This window comes from Sordaria macrospora, chromosome 3 (assembly GCF_033870435.1).
Source record: "Sordaria macrospora chromosome 3, complete sequence".
Classification (NCBI taxonomy): Eukaryota; Fungi; Ascomycota; class Sordariomycetes; order Sordariales; family Sordariaceae; genus Sordaria; species Sordaria macrospora.
Genome location: NC_089373.1, coordinates 1,643,646 through 1,663,584, shown reverse-complemented (window position 1 = coordinate 1,663,584; position 19,939 = coordinate 1,643,646). Strand labels below are relative to the sequence as shown.

Here is a 19,939-nt window from a genome sequence, read left to right as displayed (position 1 = left end):
ACGAAGTAAACAAACCCCCCTTTTCCACTTTCCACGCCGCTGAGCCCTTGACCTTGTAGCTCCACCACACACAACCACAAATTTTCTTTTCCTCCCCCACCGTCAGCCCTACTGCCCATTTATAACCATAACTACTTGTGCAACAAGTCATCAAACAAATCGGAAGCCATCCTTCATCGGGTATGGTGTAGCGGTAACATCGTTGACTCTCACTTGCTTTACAAAACAAGTGTCTGTTTTCTCAACAGCCCCGGGTTCGACTCCCGGTATCCGAGTGATAACGATCAAACCTTCTGGTTCTCTTTTTGCTGTGAATTTTTTTTTCTCCTTTTTAGTTTCCTCGAGACTTGCTTGGGTTGAATGAAGCATCCGCAACTATGTCCACATACTTCTTCTCCTGTTTTTCGCCTCGTATATTCCTTCTTCCCTTTTGTTACAGCAAGTAAGAGAGTGAGCGAAAACGAAAATAATCCAAATGTGCTATAGGATAAGCAGTCGCAAGTTTTCAACATCTTCACATCCTTATCTTTAAGAAACCACAAAGAGCACACAACAAAGGGGACCGTGGTGTTGGATGCAGAGGGCGCCAAAACGGCAAGCCCATTCCCGAATATATTCATGATATGTCCGTAAAACGCAAACCATCAAAACAGCTAACTCCCGGAATTTTGATTTACCCCGAAACCCAAAGCCCATTCACATTCGCACTTGAAACACGTTCTACTCCTTATCCTTGATCTCCATCTCCTCAAAGTCATCAAGGAGCTCGTCCATGCTGATCTTGGGACCATCCTCCTCAGCCTCCGTCATCATGTCCGTATCGGCGATGCTCATGGCATCCGCCTCCCTCTTGGTCTTGAGCGAGTTCTTGTACAGAGCAAGCGCAGCACGCAGCTCCTCGTCCTCCTCGACGTCGCGCAAGAACATCTCGTACTCGGCGTCCATCTTGGCCTGGTCCTTGTCCTTGGGCAGAAGCTCGCCCTCGTCCTTGGTCATGCGCTTGAGCTTCCAGTTTCTCTTTCTGTTGCGGCGACGGTTGGGGAAGTGCTTCTTGACGAGAATGACGTCGGGGATCATGGAGCCGTAGGCCTTGGAGGCCTCGATGGCCTCGAGGTCATCCGAGTTGAAGTTGGTGCCCTCGAGCATGTAACCCAGAACCGAGTCACCGGCGCGGAGGAGCTGACCGAGATGTGTGCGGGTGAAGTAGACGTTGTCGTTGACGCCGAGATCGGAAGCACGAGCGACCTGGACCTCGGAGAGGAGCCACTTGCCTTTTCGTACGCCTGTGGGCTCGATATCCATGACGATAAACTCAACGAGATCGGGGGTGCCGGCGAGCGGGTGGAAGGGGGCACGCCAGTAGATATCGGCGCTGACTTCGGCAGTCTGGAGGGTGTTGGGGTCGAGGAGGTTGACGGATGTTCCTATCCTGTGGCAAAGAACAAGGGGAGAAATGTTGCCAATGGACTTGGCGAGCTTGAGAGGAAGGGCGACCAAATCATCTCTGCAAACAGGCACGATTTCGACGGAGTAATTGTACTTGTACGACTTGTTGCCGGTATGTGTATCCGCGGAAATAAGATGCCTCGACTCCTTGGTGAGAACTGGTACGACCGACTTGAGGAAGCTGATGAATCCTTCGGCCTGGTTCTTCTGGGCAAAGTAGAAATCGATACCGTCCCTCTCTTCCTTGATGTTGATGGTGTCGCGATGCGCCTGGTGCTTGAGAATGAGCTGTTCGAGGAAAAGGAAGGTTCTCTTGTGGGTGACCTTTTGGCGGACCTGTACGGCGGCGCGCCAGACGTTGGCTGTGTACGACTTGGCGCAGTCCTTGCACTGCTGGCTGGCGACGACGTAAGTGACCTCGAAACTCTGCTGCATCAACACACCATCGGCGACCTGATCCTGAACCGTGACCTGAACCTTGATTCTTCGCGAATGGGGTTCTGTCCAAATAAACCTGGCGTCTGTGATGCGGACCTTGCCCAAATTCCTCAACCTCTTCAAGCATAGTGATAGCAACTCTCTTGACTCGGGGGAGGCGGTGACCCAACTGTTGGGAGGTAGGAGCCATCTGTCGCAATCTTTGCAGAAGTGGAGGGTGGCCTCGCGCTGGATGCCCTGGGAGATGTCGACGGTGGACTTGATGCAGTCGTAGCAGAGAGCGCCGGCGGAGGATGTGCCATCGATGGGAGCGCCGCAGTTGCAGCAGAGAATACTATTGTTTCTGTCAGCGATTATCTTTGTGTGAAAGCGTTCTGGATTCGAGTCGAAACTCACGTGGCGCCTGTCCTGGCAGAGCCCATCAATGGGGCCATGCCCATGGGTTGGTCGATATCCATGATTAAAGAAGATGTAGTTTGCGACGAGATATGAATCGGGGTATCAATTGTAAAAGCAAAACGAGAGCCGCTATGTCGTGAAAAGGAAAACCTGGGAGTTCCGTCGCAATCACAAGAGACGTTGCTGGCGGATGGGAAAAAGTCAACTTTGAAAATTGAATGGACTGGGACTGAAGATGAGTCGCTGGGGGCGAACGCTGGGGGCGCTGACAAGTCGTCAATAAATTTCTTGATGGCCCAGCACCAAATTGCCCCGCGCTGCATTGATAAGCAACTGTTATCGGCTATCGGCTATCAGCAAGGGTAGGTGCCAAGAGTACGTACTTCTGTGGCGTTCCACAGCCGGCTTTGCCACACCAATTAATCAGCCTCAATCCTGGAGGTTAAGCTCCGGCCAGGTGCCAGCACCAATCATCACCTGTTGCCCCTGGGCATCTCTGTTCCTGTTGACATCTTGAACCTCAACTATGAAGCTCTCAAGTAATGTTGACAACTGAAAACCCGGTTATTATGGTTCGGTGTGACTCATGAAGTTGGAATTTTCAGCCAGATCAGTCCACAAGGAGGAGTCTGAGTACGTAAACCGACATCGAGCCCGGGCACCTCCAAAAGCGCTTGGCTTCACACCACCACCACATCACTTCTTGGCTTCACCACCACCTCCCGCAAAGTTCATGCTATAGCCGCCAGTCTTCTCATCCTTCACCATCTTGAAGGCATCAGTGCTAAGACCAAACGGTTTCAGCAGCCCGTTTCCAAGTTCCTTCAACTTGCCCCACATCTCCGCGGTCTCCTTCTCCTGAGCCGCCTTGGCACGGGGCGGCAGTGCTCTGAGTTGCGCCTGGACAAGCTTCTGGTCGGTAGCTGTTAGGTTGGTCATGGCCGACAGCTTCTTGTAATCCTCAATAGCTCCCTCAAGCGTAGACCATCCGCCTAGTTCACTCCTTGCCCGAGCCCGACGCAGCAGAGCTTTGGCGCGTATCCTGACGATGTCCTCTTGACGCTTTTGGCGGGCAATTTGAGCCTCAGTTTCAACGACAGGAGCGGCGGGCCCAGCCTTTGCCGCACCGGCGCTGACAATCTCCTCTTCAACCTCATCCTTCCCCTTCTCTTCCTTCTCAGCAGCCAGCTTGTCTTCCCGCTCGAGCTTGTCAAGCAGGTCCAGAGCTGTTGTCGCATGCTTGACGGCATCCTTCCATTCTTCCAGCATGAGGTGGCAGGCGGACACGTTGGAGCGCAAGACGGCTAGGGGGTAGTCCAGGTAGGTTGGGCAAACAGCAATGGCTTCGTCATATTTGTTGATGGCGGCATCGTATTTGCCCGAGGAAAAGAGGGCGTTTGCCTCTGCTTTGTGGGTGTTGGACTCAGCTACCAATTCCTATGTAGAACCGAGGCGGTCAGTCACAGAATATTTTTTTTGGCATCAAGACATATGTAAGGGGTCTTTGTAGTTGTTGCTTCTAATTCATGGGTACTTGCAGCCTCTTCTCCAGGTGAGAACTTGATGTCGGCCTGGTTGGCCTCTTCATCTTCTTGATCTGCTTGAACATCCTTGTCCTTCTTCTCAGGTTGGTGATTAGGGGTTTCGGAACTCATTTTTCAAGGAAGAATTGTTACTGAAACGCTATGAGATTGCCGGTATCGGAATGGTGGTATCTGTCAGGAGCTTGGAGTGACCGAGTGAGTGAGGTTCGCGAAGATGAGAGAGACGATGGAACATGCGAGATAAGAAGCCGCGGAAGCTGTCAGGGACCAGGGCGGGGCGGACAGCGGGCATTGCACGCAGGAGCTTTGGGCGCGGCAGCTTGGCATCACAGGTCTTGGCAAAAGTGGACCTCCACGTCTGTTGATATCGGAATCTGAGATGAGGGAACAAGACATGGAGAACTTTCACATTCACCAACACGATGAGAAAATCTTGAGACCTAATTTCACCCCCTCGAGTAAGTATGGTATTTTCTCATGAGTTTCTCCTCGATCTGGTCCTCTACCGGTAATGCACCAACCGTTCATCCAGTTGTTTGGAGTGTCTGGTTACTCTGACAACCTGATGAAGTCACTGAACAACAGCTGGCCATTCAGTTGACTGCTCTGGATGACCAGTCGCAATCTCATCCAATACGACGTCAGTACCAAAGCCATACACAGTCGGGACGAAATGTGGTGAAATGGAAGAAAAAGAGAGAAAAAACATTCGTTACCAGAAATTCCAAGTCCACGGTAGTGCGACGGTTACAATGCGGCTCAAAGCCAAGGCTGTGGTATTAAACCCGAAATCTTCACATGTTGTCATCTGTGTAATCTCTGCTTTATCACACGTCTGTCGACTTTTCAGCGGGGCCTGTCCGAGGTGGCAGGGGAAGAAGGAAAAGGTCCGAAAGATCCCGTCTCAGGATTCCTACTCCTTCATATTTCAGACTTCAGACTACACTACCAGTTGTTAGTCCGTTCGGGTGGAAGCAAATGCGAGTGGCTTGTGTTTGTCACGCTCAGCTCCAAGTTGTTACGACTTGCGTGGCATCATGAAAACTGGAACCTTTCGATGTCTCCTGGAAAACTGGCAGCTGCAATTCTTCTTGGACCAGCGCATACTTTTTCAATCTGAAAGTTACAGAGCGGATTCACTGGTTGTTCATCATGCTTTGAATTGTTGAAAATGTCACATTTTTTTCTGCCCTGTTTACTGCATCGCCCAGTCAGCGCCTATCAAGGTTCCTGAAATCAGGGGCAGAGGGGCGCCGCCGGGGTCCCCCGCACGGGCTCCCGCTTGCTGTAGGGCGGGGAGGGGATTGATTGCGGGACCTGCCCCTGGAGCTGTCTCCAACTTTTTTTACGATGCCGAACGGGGGGACGGGACGGGAGTGATGGCCAACCAATTTCCAAACAATAAAACCGGCGACCTCATCCCGTCCAACGTCCCTTTACCATATCTATTTACACTTCACTAACCCTTCAGCAACAAAGCCCGCCATTTCTCAAGGTTCATGCTACTGCTTTACTTGCTCTTTATGCAGATCTGTTGTCCATTTCGTTGGTTCGAGGCCCATTCACAACGACGACCCTTTCTCTGTTTACCCGACAAACTTCACCTTCGGCAGCAAGGTTTTGTCTGAATCGGCACCGCATCTCATTCACACGCCGTTGACGACCAGTTCACTGAACTCGACTACCCTTGGCGCCAGCCCGAAATTGTTTCCTGTCCTATATATAAAATACCTCCCAACCCACCACTTCCTTTGCGCTTTCCACTTTCTCCAAACACAACCAGGATCAAGACTTCAATTTCAAAAGCAAGTCTCGACACCAAATCCGCCCTTCGCCCGGCACTCTTACCAGTATCACTTAGTCAGCCAGACTTGATATCCCAAGCGCAACAATGGCTCCCCGCACAGAGTAAGTTGCATCATCTCTCTTGACGTTGGATTGGTACTAATATTCGCTTGTAGTTTCCCTCCCGTTCGGGCTTGTCTCTTCGACATGGACGGCCTGCTCCTCGATACCGAGGATATCTATACCCTCTGTGTAAACGAGCTTTTGCTCAAGCACAAGAAGGAGAAGTTTCCTTTGCCGTGGAGCATCAAGGCGCAGCTCCAAGGCCGCCCTGGTCCCGCCGCATTGGACATTTTCCACGACTGGGCCGACTTGCCCATCAGCCGCGAACAGTACAAGGAGGAGTATTACGCTCTTCAGGCTCAGAAGTTCCCACACACCACGGCCCTTCCAGGTGTCAAGGAGTTTCTGCAGAAGCTTGGCAGCACCCGTTACTGGGATCTGAAGGAGGATGCCACCACCAACGGCGCGGACCAGAAGCCCGCAGCAAAGCCTCACCGTGTGCATATCGCGCTCGCAACCTCTTCCCACGAGGCTAACTTCCGCATGAAAACAAACCATATCCAGGAGCTTTTCACGGTTTTTGAGACCCACCGTCGCGTCCTCGGTGACGACCCGCGTATCCCTGAGGGCCGTGGCAAACCCTTGCCCGACATTTACCTTATCGCTCTACAGACCATCAACGATTCCCTCCCCAAGGGTGAGGAACCGATCACGCCCGAGGAATGCCTTGTCTTTGAGGACAGCATTCCCGGTGTTGAGGCCGGTCGCCGCGCGGGCATGCGTGTTATCTGGTGCCCCCACCCAATGCTCAAGCAGGAGGTGGACAAGACTGGCGACGAGAAGCTGGTTCTTGCGGGTCTTCTCAATCAAGCTGAGATTGAGAAGGAGAAGGCGGCTGAGGTCGATAAAGAGAAGGCCGAAGCTGGCTTTACCAACGGCGCTAAGAAGACCGACACCAACGTCCTTGCTGACACTGAGACGGTCCCCGAGAAGCCCATTGACGCCAACACCGAAAAGCCCAGCGACGCCGACGCCGAAAAGCCCGGTGAGATTGACGATGGTTGGGCGGAGTACCTTCCAAGTCTGGTCTCCTTCCCGTACGAGAAGTACGGCATCCAGATCCCCAATGCCGAAGTGGAGGAGGACCCGGTGATGAAGGAAAGCGCCAAGATCGATGAGGGCGAAGTGCTTCAGGCCGTTCAGACCAAGGTCGCTGACGCCTGAGCATAACTCGGCACGCTCAATCACACTTTCTAATTTCGCACATACTCATCACTTCATTTTGTTGCATGGGTTTTCACACGTGCACTTATCGGCTTTTTCTTTCTTGGTGGCAGGCAGCATAGCGAGTCACCGGACAATTGGCTTAGGCGAACGGAGTTAGGGTAGGGATGACTTAGGTAGGAACCAAGTCGAAAGGAATGTTTTGGCAGAAAAGTGCAGCATAGCAATAGGCTGCGGTGGAAATTCGGAAATAAGGAATAATGTTGCAAATAGGACGGTCACTTGAACAGCATCTAGATTAATTGCTTTCCACAAAAGTTTTGCTAGAGCTTCGTAGATACCCCTTAGATTTGTTTACGCACATTGCATCAACCGAACAGGATTCATCAACTCTTTGGACGTGACCAGCCGAATGCTGACAAGAATCTGAAAACACGAGAATGCCTTAATGTAGGACACTAGAAGCTCTCACACTCACCAAGGTATCTGAAATACAAATGGAAGATACCTAGCAAGCTACCCAAACACAACTGACAGCCCTCCATCTCTACACAAAACCACTCAAACACCACCATACAAAACCACAACCTTTAAGAAAACAGCAGACAACCAAATAACATAACATAACATAACATAACATAACCCACCCACCTCCCAGCTACATCCAGCTACATCAAACTCATCAAGCACCCCCTACACCCCAATCACCCTATTGTAAACAACTCAACAACTCCCATACCCATCCTCTTTTTCACCATCCTTGCTCCCCATCCCATACCCCCAATCAAACCCCTTCACCTCCTCGCTTCTTCTTCTCCCATCAATCCTAAACCCTGATTCCAACACCGACTCCAACACCCCCGTCTCTGACACCGTCTTTGACACCGAAGAACCAGTAGAATAACCAGCAGAAGAAGCAGTAGATGTGGAAGCACCAGGATTCCTCTGCTTCAAAACCATATCCTGAACCAACTTCCGTTTCCCCACCTCGTCCACCCCCAGCGTCTCAGCCGTCATCATCAGTCGCGCGGACACGGTGGCGGGGAAGCGGAGGAGGTGCGCGTTGGAGAGGTAATCTTCTGTTTTGTTTTCTCCATGTCCGCGCTGAAGAAGGCCGGTTTTTTGGAGGAGGTATTGGGTGTTTGGGAAGGGGGTTGGGGGTGGGGAGGATGGGCGGGAGGTAGGAGTGGAGGTTGGAAGAGATGGTGATGGTGAGGATGAGTTTGAGGGGGAGGGGGAGAGGGATGGTGGACGAGAGGTAAGAGGGGAGGATGGGCGGGAGGCTAATGGGGATGGTGAAGGTGAGGGGAAGGGAGAGGGTGGGCGAGAGGACAGGCGATAGGGAGATGGGGAGCGTAGACCAGAAGCTGGAGGGGAGGAAGAGCGGGATGAAGACCGGGATGAAGGCCGGGATAAAGAGGGAGAAGAAGAGATAGAGATGGAAGTAGCGAAGGTGGGAGATAGATTAAAGGTAGAAGGAGGAAGAGCAAAGCGGTCGATATTCAGCGGCGAAGGAGTCCGTTGACCAAAAACGGGAGCTCGATGACGAAAGACGGGACTAGAAGGGCTAGCTCTAGCTGACGACCGGCTTTTACGAGAAAAGGGGCTAGGTGAGCGGCAGCGGCGGCTTGGGGAGCGACAGGCCGGAGAGGAGGAAATGCTAGACATAGAGTCCCGATTATTCCGACGAGTTGGTCTGGTGGGTGCCGGTGAAGCACGGCGAGGTGTGTCGTCATGCACGAAGGAACGGCGGTATCTTCTTCGACCTCTGAAAGTCATGAGGACAGGTCTAGTTGAGATATAGATGTCCTCTCTGTCGCTGTCGCTAGCGGAGGAGGCATTATCTTCCATTTCCACTTCCTCATCATCGTCGCTGCCATTGACCGACGCTGCCGCCCCCGACGAAGAAAACCTCGATTCCGATCCAGGCGACCTGAACTTGCGAGAGGTATCCAGCACACGTTCGAACAGCCAGTTGGCATGCCAATCAGCATACCACTCGTCGAATTCATAAGTAGAAGAGTTGGTGCTATCGCTAGTGATGGCCGTAGTTGACTCCTGTAGAGGTATGTTTTCGTCGTCTTCTTCCAAGTGAATAGTCCCTCCACTGACAGTCGAGAAACAATCCTCAGGACGCAGCGAGGAGGAATCAGTAGTCCCCTCGCTAATTGAGAAATATCTACAAGTAGGTGAAGTAGACCTAGACCTCATACTCACCCTCTCCCAGCCTGAACCTGAAGCCACCTCTTCTTTTTCTCTCCGCTCACGATGCTCAGCCACCAAAATCTTGGCCATGACTTTCCACCACAAATCCTTGACTTCCTCCCTTGTCTTTGCCATTCGGCTTCGGCTCGTGGGTGGCTGATCTTCTGTGGCTTCGTCGTTATCATCGTCATTACTGACAACACTCTGGGTAGACGGAGTAGTTGTTGGCGATGATGAACTTGGCCAGTCTAACAGCCTCTGCGGGGTTGACTGTTGTTCTGCGTTCCTCGGGGTAAAAGATGGAAATATGGATGTGGGTGTCCTTAGTCCAAGGAGAGACCCGAGACTTGGACCAAGAGTCAGGAAGTCGGCTTGCGTGTCCCGGAACCACCGATAGAGAGAGCAGAAGGGTCTGTAGATGAGCTTTTGCCAGTAGAAGCCGAAGATTTGGCGGAGTCTTGAGAACCAGTTATTGTTTGCTGGCAGGATGTCAACTGTGCTTGGTTGGAAGAGTAGTAGGTCCCATTTTGTAGGGGGTGGAGGGGAGGCAGAAGATGAGTCGAGAGTCGCTTCAGGTTCTGGGGAGGTGTTTGCTGCCAAAGATACGAATGAATTGGCAAATCGTTCCGTGCATGTCGGGGATGTACTCCTCGACGAAGACCTGGATGATGAAGGCGTAGAACTTGGTGATTTTGCTGCGCTTCCGTCGTAACTGGGTTGTCTGCCGTAACAAGGCGTCCAAGAGCAAGACTCGGTATCGAGATCGCAAAAGCAAAAATGATCGTCGAGGCACCATCTTTTCCCGACCTTTTCAAAGCATGACTGGAAGAAGTCTTGTACGCTATCATCCGTCAAAGCACCACCATGGCGAAACTTGGTTGCTAATAAAAACTTATACCAGTGAGTGTCTTTCAAGATGTCGTTCCAACGGCCCTTTGAACAATGTTCGCAGCCCTCATTGTCCGCGTCAATCATACGCTGGAGGTAACCTTGAATTAAATGCATCGTGTAGCCTCGGCAACACATCTGCCGGCTAATAGCAGTTCCGATTGGGCAAGCTTCGAAGTCATCTCGTGTTCTGGCCGTACTATCGCGGATATCAGTCTTTTCGCTGATGGTAGGAAACGTGTTCATGATTGGTAAAACGTGTGGCCGGCTTCAGCCGTCCAAATTGTTCGATGAAGGGCGCCGGGGTATGAAAAGATGAAGGTAGAAAGTGCTCCATGCGTAAGGAAATGAGTTTGGGTATCAAGATGACTGAAGGCAGAGAAATATATACAATTGCCTAAGGAAAAGAAAATTAACACAACCCCATCTCTAGTGTCTCGCAGTCGCTTTGACGAGAAGAAATCCCACAGCTACATGAACGCTTCCTGTCTCACCAAGTCTCAACCCCATTGTTCTGAGGGCAAACGCAAGCTTAAAAGATCTTGCTGAGCACTCTTTGTACCTGCTCGGGCTGTTGCTCATCGAGCTTCCTCTTCTTGGCCAAGGGTATTTGCTTGAACGTTCTCCTCCTCTCGCCGCGCGAGTTGTCATTTGTCGTCGTTGCTGTCTGGGTAGTTTCCGAGACTTCGGTAGCACCACCCTCACCGCCCTCCTTGTTGCCCTTGGAGGCCTTCTTTGCCTGGATGCCCTGCTGCACCTTGGCCCTCTCGACGTTGCGGACGAACTCCTTGTTCTCTTTGGTGGTCTTTGAAATTTCGGCGCGCATCCTGCTGGCCCGCTCGGCGTTCTCAGCAGCGATTTGTTCCGTCAGGTTGTGCCACTTGAAACCCTTGAGGTAGAGCAAGTTCCAGATGTCGTCGCGGTAGTAGGATCCCTTCTTGCCTCCGATTGGACGAGCGTTGAGCAGTTCGCATACCTTTTTGGCATCTGTAAACGAATTCTCTTGTTAGCCTCTTTGTCCTCAAGTCTCAGAGAACATCGCAGGAGCAAAACCTACCCTTCTTCTTGACAAACTCAATCCAACCTTCTGTAAACGACTTCTTCTTGTTGCCTCCGTTGCGAATGCGCTTGCGCCGCGCAATTGGGTCTTCGGGGGCCAGGAAAATGCGGTTCATCTTTCCATATGGCTCCAGCAAAGAGCGCACCTTGGCTGGGGTCATGAAAGGTGGTACCCTGGACATGTACACCACTCCCGACTTCTTGATGGCCTCTTCCGTGACAATGAGATTCTTCTTTGTAAGGGGCTTCGTCATGCCCGGAAGGTCACCCTCTAGTACCGATTTCTTCTCTTTCTTCTTCTTTCCATCCTTTTCTTCCTTTCCTTCTGTTGTATCCTGGCCATCCTTTGCAGATGCATCCTTGCTTTCGGCCTCATCATCGTCGTGTTCCTCCTCTGCGTCGGTGAAGTCGTCGGCTTCGCTGTCCTCGTCGTCGCTCAATCTTCTGCGCTTCGCATTGCGACCACCCTTCTGGAAGTCATCTTCCGACTCGGAACCGTGACCGGCACCGTCGTCACTGTCGCCAGCATCGAGGAACTTGTTTCTAATGTCGTCTTCCGGCATTGTTGATGGTGATTTGATTACTGTATGAGGAGAATTATCGTAGTTGTTGGGGTTTCGTCGTGGTCGGAGGTCAGGTAGATTGGATTGGGCTGGGATGGGGAGATTCGTGGCAGTGATTTGTTTGCTTTGGAAAAAGATCACGACGCGACGGATTCACAGGTCTTCTTTTGGCGTGGAAGCAGCACTGGACGGACATGGATGGAATCGCTGCCGTTCTCAAAATTTCTGGCTCCACTGGCGCAAACTGGACCGTGCACTCACAACCGATAAGAGATAAGATGGCAGATCCCTTCAAGTTGCTGCAGACCCCGCCGTTCATGGTGCTTATCTTATCAAAGCTCCCCCAGCCTGCCGCCGAGGAACGGAGCGGAGCCCTGAGAGGGGAGCTGTTGCCCTGCTGCCCACTCTGTGTGATGTCGTGTTCCTGTTTGTTAGTGAGACGGCGACGGAGGGGCGACATTGGTGTCATTGGGTCATGAGGGCGGCGGGATGGAACGAGTCTGTTTGCTCTTTCCTTCTTTGAGAAGGGTATAACGAGGCCATGTAATCATAAGGAAATCCTCATTCTTTTCCTTTAACTCTCTTTCCCTTCTTGTGACTCGCATCATCTCCAACCAACACTCCGTTCAACATCACCATCACTATCACTTACTAGCCGATAAGCATAACAAACAGTACAAGCACAGCACATACGTCAACGCTGCCAACACCACCATCATGTCGGTCGAAGTGATCACCACCATCTCGCCCACCACTGGTGAACCCATCATCACTCGCAATGGCATTTCAGAGGAGGAACTTGTCCAACTGCCCGAGACTGCCTTCAAGGCCTTTCAAGGATGGCGCACTACCAAGCTGGAGGACAGACAGATCATCGTCAAGAAGGCCTTGAAGCTGCTTGGTGATAAGCAGGATGAACTCGCAGAGGAACTGACGGTCCAGATGGGTCGTCCCATTGCTTATACGGGCAAGGAGGTTGCTACTGCCATCAAGCGCTCAGAGTATCTAATCAAGATCAGCAACGATGCTTTGAAGGACACCGATGGCGAGGAGGAGAAGGGATTCAAGAGGTTCATCCGCAAGGTTCCTGTTGGTCCTGTTCTCATCATCTTTGCCTGGAACGTAAGTAGTGTTGCCCATTAGATGATATTTTAACACTCTAGCCCTTCTAACTTTTAAAACAGTATCCTTATCTTATTCTTGTCAACGCCTTGATTCCAGCTCTGTTGTCCGGTAACTCGGTCATTCTCAAGCCTTCGCCTCAGACACCCACTGTTGTCGAGCAGGTGGCCAAGGCGTTTGCCGAAGCTGGGTTGCCGGACGGCGTCATCCAGTACTTCCACTCGGGCTCGCCGACAATCATTGAAACAATTGTGCGAAACCCCAAGATCGCCAACATTTGCTTTACCGGTTCCGTTGCTGGTGGCTTGGCCGTCCAGAAGGCCGCATCTGACCGCATCGTCAACGTTGGCCTCGAACTCGGTGGCAAGGACCCTGCATATGTTCGCGGTGATGTCGACATTGCCTGGGCCGCAGAAGAGATTGTCGACGGCGCACTTTTCAATTCGGGTCAGAGCTGCTGCTCGATTGAGCGGGTGTACGTGGACAAGAAGATCCACGACGAGTTTATTGCGGCCGTCCAGAACGTTCTTAAGGGATACAAGCTTGGAGATCCCTTGGATAAAGAGACGCATCTTGGCCCAGTCATCTCGGCGCGCTCCAAGGAAACGATACAGGCACACACCAAGGACGCGCTCGGCAAGGGCGCCAAAAATGCGACGCCCGAGAATGAGACATTCAGCATTCTGCCGAACAAAGGTAACTTTGTCGCACCGACATTACTGACCGACGTTAATCACACCATGACCGTCATGACTGAAGAGACTTTCGGGCCCGTCATTCCAGTCATGAAGGTCAAGAGCGATGCCGAGGCAATTCAATTGATGAACGACAGCGAATTTGGCCTCACTGCCAGCATCTGGACCAAGGACACGGCCAAGGGATACGAACTCGCCGAGGAGGTGGAGGCAGGGACTGTTTTTGTGAACCGTTGCGATTTCCCCAGCCCTGTAAGTACTCGGTGCCCTGCGACAACAAATTTACCACGCCGTTTCACTGACACGCATCTCACAGGATCTGGCCTGGACTGGCTGGAAGAACTCAGGCAAGGGCCAAACGTTGAGCAAGTATGGCTTCGACCAGTTTGTCAAGTTGAAGAGCTACCACTTGAAGGATTATCCCAAATAGAGTTTCCGAACGCCCTGCCGCCCGGCCCTCGACGCAAGGAGGCTTGAATCGTCAATAAGGGAGGTACTCAGGCGTCTGCGCGCTGCATATCATCAGCAATAGATAGTCTTTCCCTTTTACCTGTTATTGAGTGAATCTAAGACACCAGCCTTTTCTGCTTCAGGGTATGTCTCAAAGGAGATCCCACATCAATTGTTCCGCATTCCAAGGGCCTTATCCCGAATTCTTAGCAAGGGGCGTCGCCATGGTCATGGTTTCCGCGAAATCTTTTCTTCATTCCTCCTTACCTCCATCTTCTTCTCGTCCATTCGTCCATTCACAATCATTCACCTCAACCCACAGCTCTTTGAGGGTATCAATGTTCCATTCTGCCTGCCCTGGCCAAGGGAATACGTTCCTGAAGCCTAACCAAATCGAGTTCGACGATCCGATGCGGCGGTAGTATATCTTCTTTAACCTCTCTCTTGGGTTCCCGGGAAAGTCTGGTCCCCTTCAGGCAAGCCTCTCTCTGTGCCCGGATTCATCTTCAGAAGGAGGTAAACTCCTGAGCCGCAACTGGGTTGTCACCAGAGAAGGCCAGCAGAGATAGTCAATGGGTCAGTTGGACGGGCTCGCCACTCCTTTGTCTTTCTGATCACCACTCACTCTCTTTTTTGTTCCTCCTCTCCTTTTCTGCTCTTTCCACGGTCACAGTAGAATCTTCCTTCGTTCCGCACTTTGTTGTGCGTCATTAGTTTCGCCGTTCACTTCGGCATTACCCTTACTCCCCTTATTTTTTAGATCTCCTGCTATCTCCTCATTTCACAGTCCTTTGTTTGTTCATCATTATCATCAGGTACACACGCCGACCTCGGTAACGCCAAACGCCTATCATTTCTTTGCACCTTTTTCTGCCCCGAGAAGACACGTTACTTTCACTCACTTAGACGCAACGTATGCGCACGCGCCGCAACTCGGAAGCGGCCTTCGATACCGATTCGGTTCATTCGGTCTTTATCTAACTCAGTCACTCTCGTTTTATACATTCCAATGACAAACCGCTTAATACACTAATGATCAGCCGTCGACAACCCTGGTCATTCATTCATTCATCCATTTTCTCTCCTCTTCTAGAAATTACCGGGCGGTAGCCGTAGGCACATTGCAAAAATGCAGGTTTGCTCCAACTTCAAGAGGTTTCGTGCCTCGCTCCAGGAGCTTTTGGGGATCAAGCGGAGGAAGCAAGTCAAGGGTCATGATATCGTAAGTGTTACCCCTGGCCACATCACTCAAAAGAACTTCGCTAACGGTCAAATCCCCATGGCAGTCGGCTCCTTACAATTTCAAAAAGGAAACCACTGTCCTTCCGGGTATCACAGAGGCAGAGTATGTCTTTCTTCGCCGGTTGTTTATCCCTTTCTCACCCCTTGCAAGCTCACAATCCTAACCTTCTCGCCCCATCAGACTCGAAGCCTACCGTGACAAAGCCGCTGCCTCCCACCTCGATCCTCTCCGCCAACACTCATCTTCTGCTTCCTCCCGCTCTCGTCGCGGTGTAGACCGCAACAGGAACACGAACAAATCCAAAAGCCACAGCCAACTCCGCGGTTCCTCCAGCTTGGCCAACCTCGCCCTATCAACTCCCTCCTCATCCACCACTCCTCCTCCCTCAACTTCCAACAAAAGACAACTAGGCACTTCCAAATCCTGTCTCTCCCTTAACAACCTCCCCTCTCACTCCCATGGCCAAGGATTACAACCACCTCGCAAGTTCTCAGTCCCCAACTCCGCTTCTTCACCCACCGTCTCCGTCTCCTCCCACCATCTCCTGGGTATTGGCGGAGGGGAGATGGGAACGGGGTTGAGGCCGCCCAGTCCTTGTCTGAGCTTACCTATCAGGATCGGGACCATTAACGGTGCTACGAGCGGGACGGGTAGTCCGACGACGACGACGACGACGACGACGACAACGACACCAACATCGCCGTTAGGACTGGGGTTCGAAAGTGGAAGTGGAATTGGAACTGGACGTGGAAGTAAAGTGGGCGGTGAAGCACAGAGTGTGAGGACACAAAACAACAAGGAGGCATCATTAATCAACAGAAGTGGAAGTGGAGGTGGAAGTTTTAGGAGTAGTGGTGGTGGAAGCGGTGGAAGTGGCTCAACAACGCCCAAGTCATCTTCTTCTCCGGTCCTGCAAATGCATCAGCAGTCACAACATCCAGCAAAACTACAGCTTAACACATCCCCCTCCCCCACCACAACAACCTCAACAGCCACCGAGACTTTCATATCGGCCCCCGCCTCTGCCACCACCTCGGAGGTATCTGCCATGTCAGCAGTGTCAGCCGTCTCACCAACAGCAGACTTGGATTTATTCGTCCTGGGAAGAAGCCAAATCCCAATTAGCCCCATTAGTCCTGTTAGTCCGGTCAGCCCACTCAGTCTTGATGATGACGATGACGATGTGAGCCAGGGCCCAAAGAGAGGTGCTAGTGTTCGAAGAGTACAACGGAAGAAGGCTGGGACTATGGAGTTTTGAGCCAACATCGATCGATCGACCGACCATGGATACCATGGATACCTCTATTTGATATGAGCCAGTTGTGTGTGTGCTTGGTTTGGGTCTCTGCTTAGAGTGATGAGCAGGGCGGCATCGTATATTTGTTGGTCCTTCGTCTTTTGGCTTTCATCTGTACAATATGGACAAGTTTCTTCCTTTCTTTTATTTTCGCTACTTTCCTTGAGATCTTTTATCTTGCTTTCGCTCGTTCGTCCCCAGAGTATTCACAGAAAACTAATACCACCTACTTTACCTACCTTACCCACCTGACCAGGGTCCACACATAGACCTAGGCTTGGGGTTTTATCTTTCTTATCTTTCCTTTTTTCTCTACTTTTCTTTTTCTTCTCTTTTTATCCTGGTTTTGGTCGTTGGCGGCGGGAAAGAGGATCTAGACTGGACATTTTGAAAAAGACATACCGTTGCGGAGATATTATCGTTCAGGAAACAAGGAAACAAAAAGGAACAATAGTCAGAATGCTGGAAGGTTGGTTGGATGGAGATGGAGTTACTGTAACTGGACGGTTAAGTAAGTGGGTTGGGTTGGTGGATGTCGGGAAGTCTAAAGTTGAGAGTCAGAGTTAAAAGTCTTGGTTAACAGAAAAATTTGGATTGGGCAGGAAGGGCGGATGTGCCAGATTGATACCTAAAGAAAAGAAAAGTCGGTAGAAATTGTACGATATGTTTTTTTTTTGTTACAGCAGAAACGAAAGGGATGTGATCTTGGGCTGTGCCTTTATGGTGTCGTCGACGGAGAAATACACCTGGTAGATAACTCTACAGGTAATGACTGATAGCCTGAACACCGTGAGTTTCAAATCATAGTCTTTCGCACATCAACACCCACATACCTCAAACACTCGCGGAACGTGACCAGGTACGGATGAACTATTTACTATGATTATTAAGTAGTTGGTTACTCAAAAACGACTATCTACAATCACCATACCGCAACTCGCTAGAGGTATATACCCAACGCTGTAGCTCCTGCTCTCACGCCCTCATCTACTCACCTCACCCAAAAGGCGGACTACTAAACCCACCCCTGATACTTGAGCAAATTTTCCTTCCTCGCGCCTTCCATCTCCCCACTAACCTCCATCAGCTTAACCTTCCCACCCTTCTTCGCACTCCACCCCTGCAAAAACTCCTCCAACCTCCTCGTCGTCTCCTCATCATCCTTCACCAGCAACGCCAGCGCATCATACCCTCCCGCACCAGGTACCACACCACCATACACCCCTTCCACCCCTTCCTCCAGCGCATCCAACAACTCCTTCTGACTATCCGGCTCGATTGGCACCCCGCTTTCCTTGCCCATCTTCCTCACCAGCTCACGAATCGCGTGCACCGCCGGCCTGATCTCCTCCGTCTTGCCCTCCTTCAACACGCTCGCCAGCTTCTCGTTCCTTCGCTGCAACTCATCCCACAACTCCTTGGCCTCCTGAGGCTGGGCCGCCCGCCAGGCGAGCACCTGCTTGACCATGCCGACCGTCTGGCTGCCGCAGTCGACGTCGCACATGCGCACCGCCACGCCCTTGGGCAGACTGACGGCGTCCTTCACGACCTCGGTATCCCATGTGGACTCAGCATCCTTGCCGTTGACGACACTGAACAGCTTGGCGCTGAACCCGGGCTTGCCAGCCTCCGGCAACGAGGAGAGGATGGAGGGCGAAAAGCGGCGGTAGTGGCTGGATCCGTAAACGGCGGCGGCCACGTCGAAGCCGCTGCCAACTTTACCCTGAGCAGCGCAGTGCGCCGCCTGCGCGAGGTTGTGCAGGATGCGCTTACCTTCGTCGGTGGCGAGGTTGAAAAGGGAAGAGTCTAGGTAATGCGAGAGCAGCGAAGCGGTCAGGGCGGTGACGAGAGCGGCGGAGGAGCCAAGGCCCGTCTTGTGCGCGTCTTCCAGGGTGGTGGAGTAGCCGGCGAAGCGGTTGCCGCTGCCGCTGCCTTTAATGCCGGCGCTGCTGCTGGTGGGCGAGCTGTAGTAGTCGTTGTCGGCGAGGATGGTGAGGGTGACGGGCTTCAAGGTCTTGGTGGTCCCGTAGGCGGCGCGGCGGGTGATGTAGGTGAGCACGTAGTTGAGCGTGGTCTCGACGAACGGGTTGCCCTTGGCCGAGGAGGAGACGCCTCCCTGCAGCTGGATCGTCTTGATCCCGCCGTCCTCCTGGGTCAGGTGGTAGCCGTAGCGCCATTCGGCCTTCAGGAACTGAGGGCTCTTGACGATGATCTCGTTGATGTGGACGCCTGGGCTGGCTTGGATGTCCTGGGAGATGACGTTGATGCGGGCGCTGAGGCCGAAGACGAGACCGGTGTAGTTGCGATCGAGGACGAGGTATCCGCCTGCAAGGAGGACCTTGCCGGGTGCCGAGACGGCCAGAGCCATGTTGCTTCCTATGGTGACGGCTGTTTTTGGTGTCTGGTGGGTGTTGTGTAGTGAGAGGGGAAAGGGGGTTCAAGCTTGGCGTTGACGATGTAATGATGAAAAGTGGTGTAACAATACTCGATGATGAATTAAAATATCACCAAAACGTTTAACAGATGTGTTGTTGTACGGGCCAAATGGAGGTTGATGATTGGAATGATCGTCAGGGACAACGGTGAGTTGTTGCAGTGGTGGTGAATCTCGAATCAAGAGCCATTCAGGAGAGCTTAAATTCAGGTGGGGTCGATGTCTCCGACAATGCGGGGCGAGTGGTGAGCCCCTTCCGTTTTAAACATCAACATCACGAACTGTTTGGCACGAAGCTGAGAAGGAGCGACCACTACTTTTCTTGCCATTTTCTGCTTCTCAATTTTAGAGTTCTTTCGAAGAGGAAGGTGCTTATTGAAAACACAAGTAAGATCGATGAGAGGTGAAGTAATTGTCAAGAGCCAGGTATCATTGGGGTCTCATCAAAATCTCTCCCATCTTTCAAGCTGCAATCGAGTTGTATCAATAGCAGTCAGTCCAGGTAACCGAACTTGTCATGATGGTGTTTGCCAAATTGGTGATTATCAGATGTAGAATGAGTGTTTGGTGCCTCGGGACTGGAGCTGTGAACAGGGTGCCGGGACTACCATGTGGGAAAAGACAGAAGCGAAGAGCAGTATGTACCTATATAGGTGTCTTGTTGAAAATGATAATCAGGCACTAAGAAACCATCATGAACCAGTTCCTCCGAGGCAACTATCCCCAACCCGCGGCCTGTTGGTCCAGATCTTGGATAGGAAGCTGTCATGTGGCTGTTGGCCGGGAAATGCCTCGATGGAAATTGTGGATTTTCACAGTCCATTTGTCGGTGGATCTGTTGTGATCTCCAAGACCCCCGTGGGTCCGACGCTAACGTCCCAAAAGAGCCAAGCTCTCGGCCTTGATCCGGCTCCGCTGCTCCGAGCGGCCTCGGTGATAATCGGGACCGGATGCCGGAGGTAGGACCTGGTTGGGAATACGGAGGTCCACTGTGTAGATGGGAGAGGTCAGAGGGGTGGGGTCCTCCGGTGTCAGTGTGACCTCTGAGAAAGGTACGTACCTTTGATTGAGAACGAGGCATGGC

General features: G+C 51.9%; 7 protein-coding genes and 1 non-coding gene across 8 annotated transcripts; 3 read left to right on the top strand and 5 right to left on the bottom strand.

The window, feature by feature from the left end:
- Positions 1 to 176: 176 nt before the first annotated feature.
- Positions 177 to 275, top strand: SMAC4_13463. The gene is made up of 2 exons: positions 177 to 212; positions 241 to 275. It is a non-coding gene; the product is annotated as a tRNA-Glu (tRNA).
- A 302-nt stretch (positions 276 to 577) lies between these two features.
- SMAC4_03749 (60S ribosomal export protein NMD3) lies at positions 578 to 2,606 on the bottom strand (the record flags this gene model as incomplete). The annotated part of the gene is made up of 2 exons (XM_003347604.2): positions 578 to 2,218; positions 2,281 to 2,606. The coding sequence occupies 2 exons, from the start codon at positions 2,604 to 2,606 to the stop codon at positions 721 to 723; spliced, it is 1,824 nt and encodes a 607-aa protein (XP_003347652.2). The 3' UTR covers positions 578 to 720.
- A 143-nt stretch (positions 2,607 to 2,749) lies between these two features.
- SMAC4_03750 (uncharacterized protein) lies at positions 2,750 to 3,960 on the bottom strand. Its single transcript, XM_003347605.2, has 2 exons — positions 3,818 to 3,960; positions 2,750 to 3,710 (listed from the first exon to the last, which is right to left on the bottom strand). Exons 1-2 carry the CDS (start codon positions 3,936 to 3,938, stop codon positions 2,980 to 2,982), a joined length of 852 nt encoding a protein of 283 aa, XP_003347653.1. The 5' UTR covers positions 3,939 to 3,960; the 3' UTR covers positions 2,750 to 2,979.
- A 1,114-nt stretch (positions 3,961 to 5,074) lies between these two features.
- On the top strand, positions 5,075 to 7,276 carry SMAC4_03751 (uncharacterized protein). Its single transcript, XM_003347606.2, has 2 exons — positions 5,075 to 5,735; positions 5,789 to 7,276. The coding sequence occupies exons 1-2, from the start codon at positions 5,719 to 5,721 to the stop codon at positions 6,897 to 6,899; spliced, it is 1,128 nt and encodes a 375-aa protein (XP_003347654.1). The 5' UTR covers positions 5,075 to 5,718; the 3' UTR covers positions 6,900 to 7,276.
- A 332-nt stretch (positions 7,277 to 7,608) lies between these two features.
- SMAC4_03752 (uncharacterized protein) lies at positions 7,609 to 9,900 on the bottom strand (the record flags this gene model as incomplete). Its single annotated transcript, XM_003347607.2, has 2 exons — positions 7,609 to 9,265; positions 9,711 to 9,900. The coding sequence occupies 2 exons, from the start codon at positions 9,898 to 9,900 to the stop codon at positions 7,623 to 7,625; spliced, it is 1,833 nt and encodes a 610-aa protein (XP_003347655.2). The 3' UTR covers positions 7,609 to 7,622.
- Positions 9,901 to 9,987: 87 nt separating this feature from the next.
- Positions 9,988 to 12,059, bottom strand: SMAC4_03753 (uncharacterized protein). The gene is made up of 2 exons (XM_003347608.2): positions 11,050 to 12,059; positions 9,988 to 10,979 (listed from the first exon to the last, which is right to left on the bottom strand). The coding sequence occupies exons 1-2, from the start codon at positions 11,612 to 11,614 to the stop codon at positions 10,525 to 10,527; spliced, it is 1,020 nt and encodes a 339-aa protein (XP_003347656.1). The 5' UTR covers positions 11,615 to 12,059; the 3' UTR covers positions 9,988 to 10,524.
- A 2,355-nt stretch (positions 12,060 to 14,414) lies between these two features.
- On the top strand, positions 14,415 to 17,238 carry SMAC4_03755 (uncharacterized protein). The gene is made up of 3 exons (XM_003347610.2): positions 14,415 to 15,103; positions 15,168 to 15,226; positions 15,305 to 17,238. The coding sequence occupies exons 1-3, from the start codon at positions 15,011 to 15,013 to the stop codon at positions 16,380 to 16,382; spliced, it is 1,230 nt and encodes a 409-aa protein (XP_003347658.1). The 5' UTR covers positions 14,415 to 15,010; the 3' UTR covers positions 16,383 to 17,238.
- Positions 17,239 to 17,295: 57 nt separating this feature from the next.
- On the bottom strand, positions 17,296 to 18,812 carry SMAC4_03756 (uncharacterized protein). Its single transcript, XM_003347611.2, has one exon. The coding sequence runs from the start codon at positions 18,787 to 18,789 to the stop codon at positions 17,437 to 17,439; it is 1,353 nt and encodes a 450-aa protein (XP_003347659.1). The 5' UTR covers positions 18,790 to 18,812; the 3' UTR covers positions 17,296 to 17,436.
- Between the last annotated feature and the right edge of the window lie 1,127 nt (positions 18,813 to 19,939).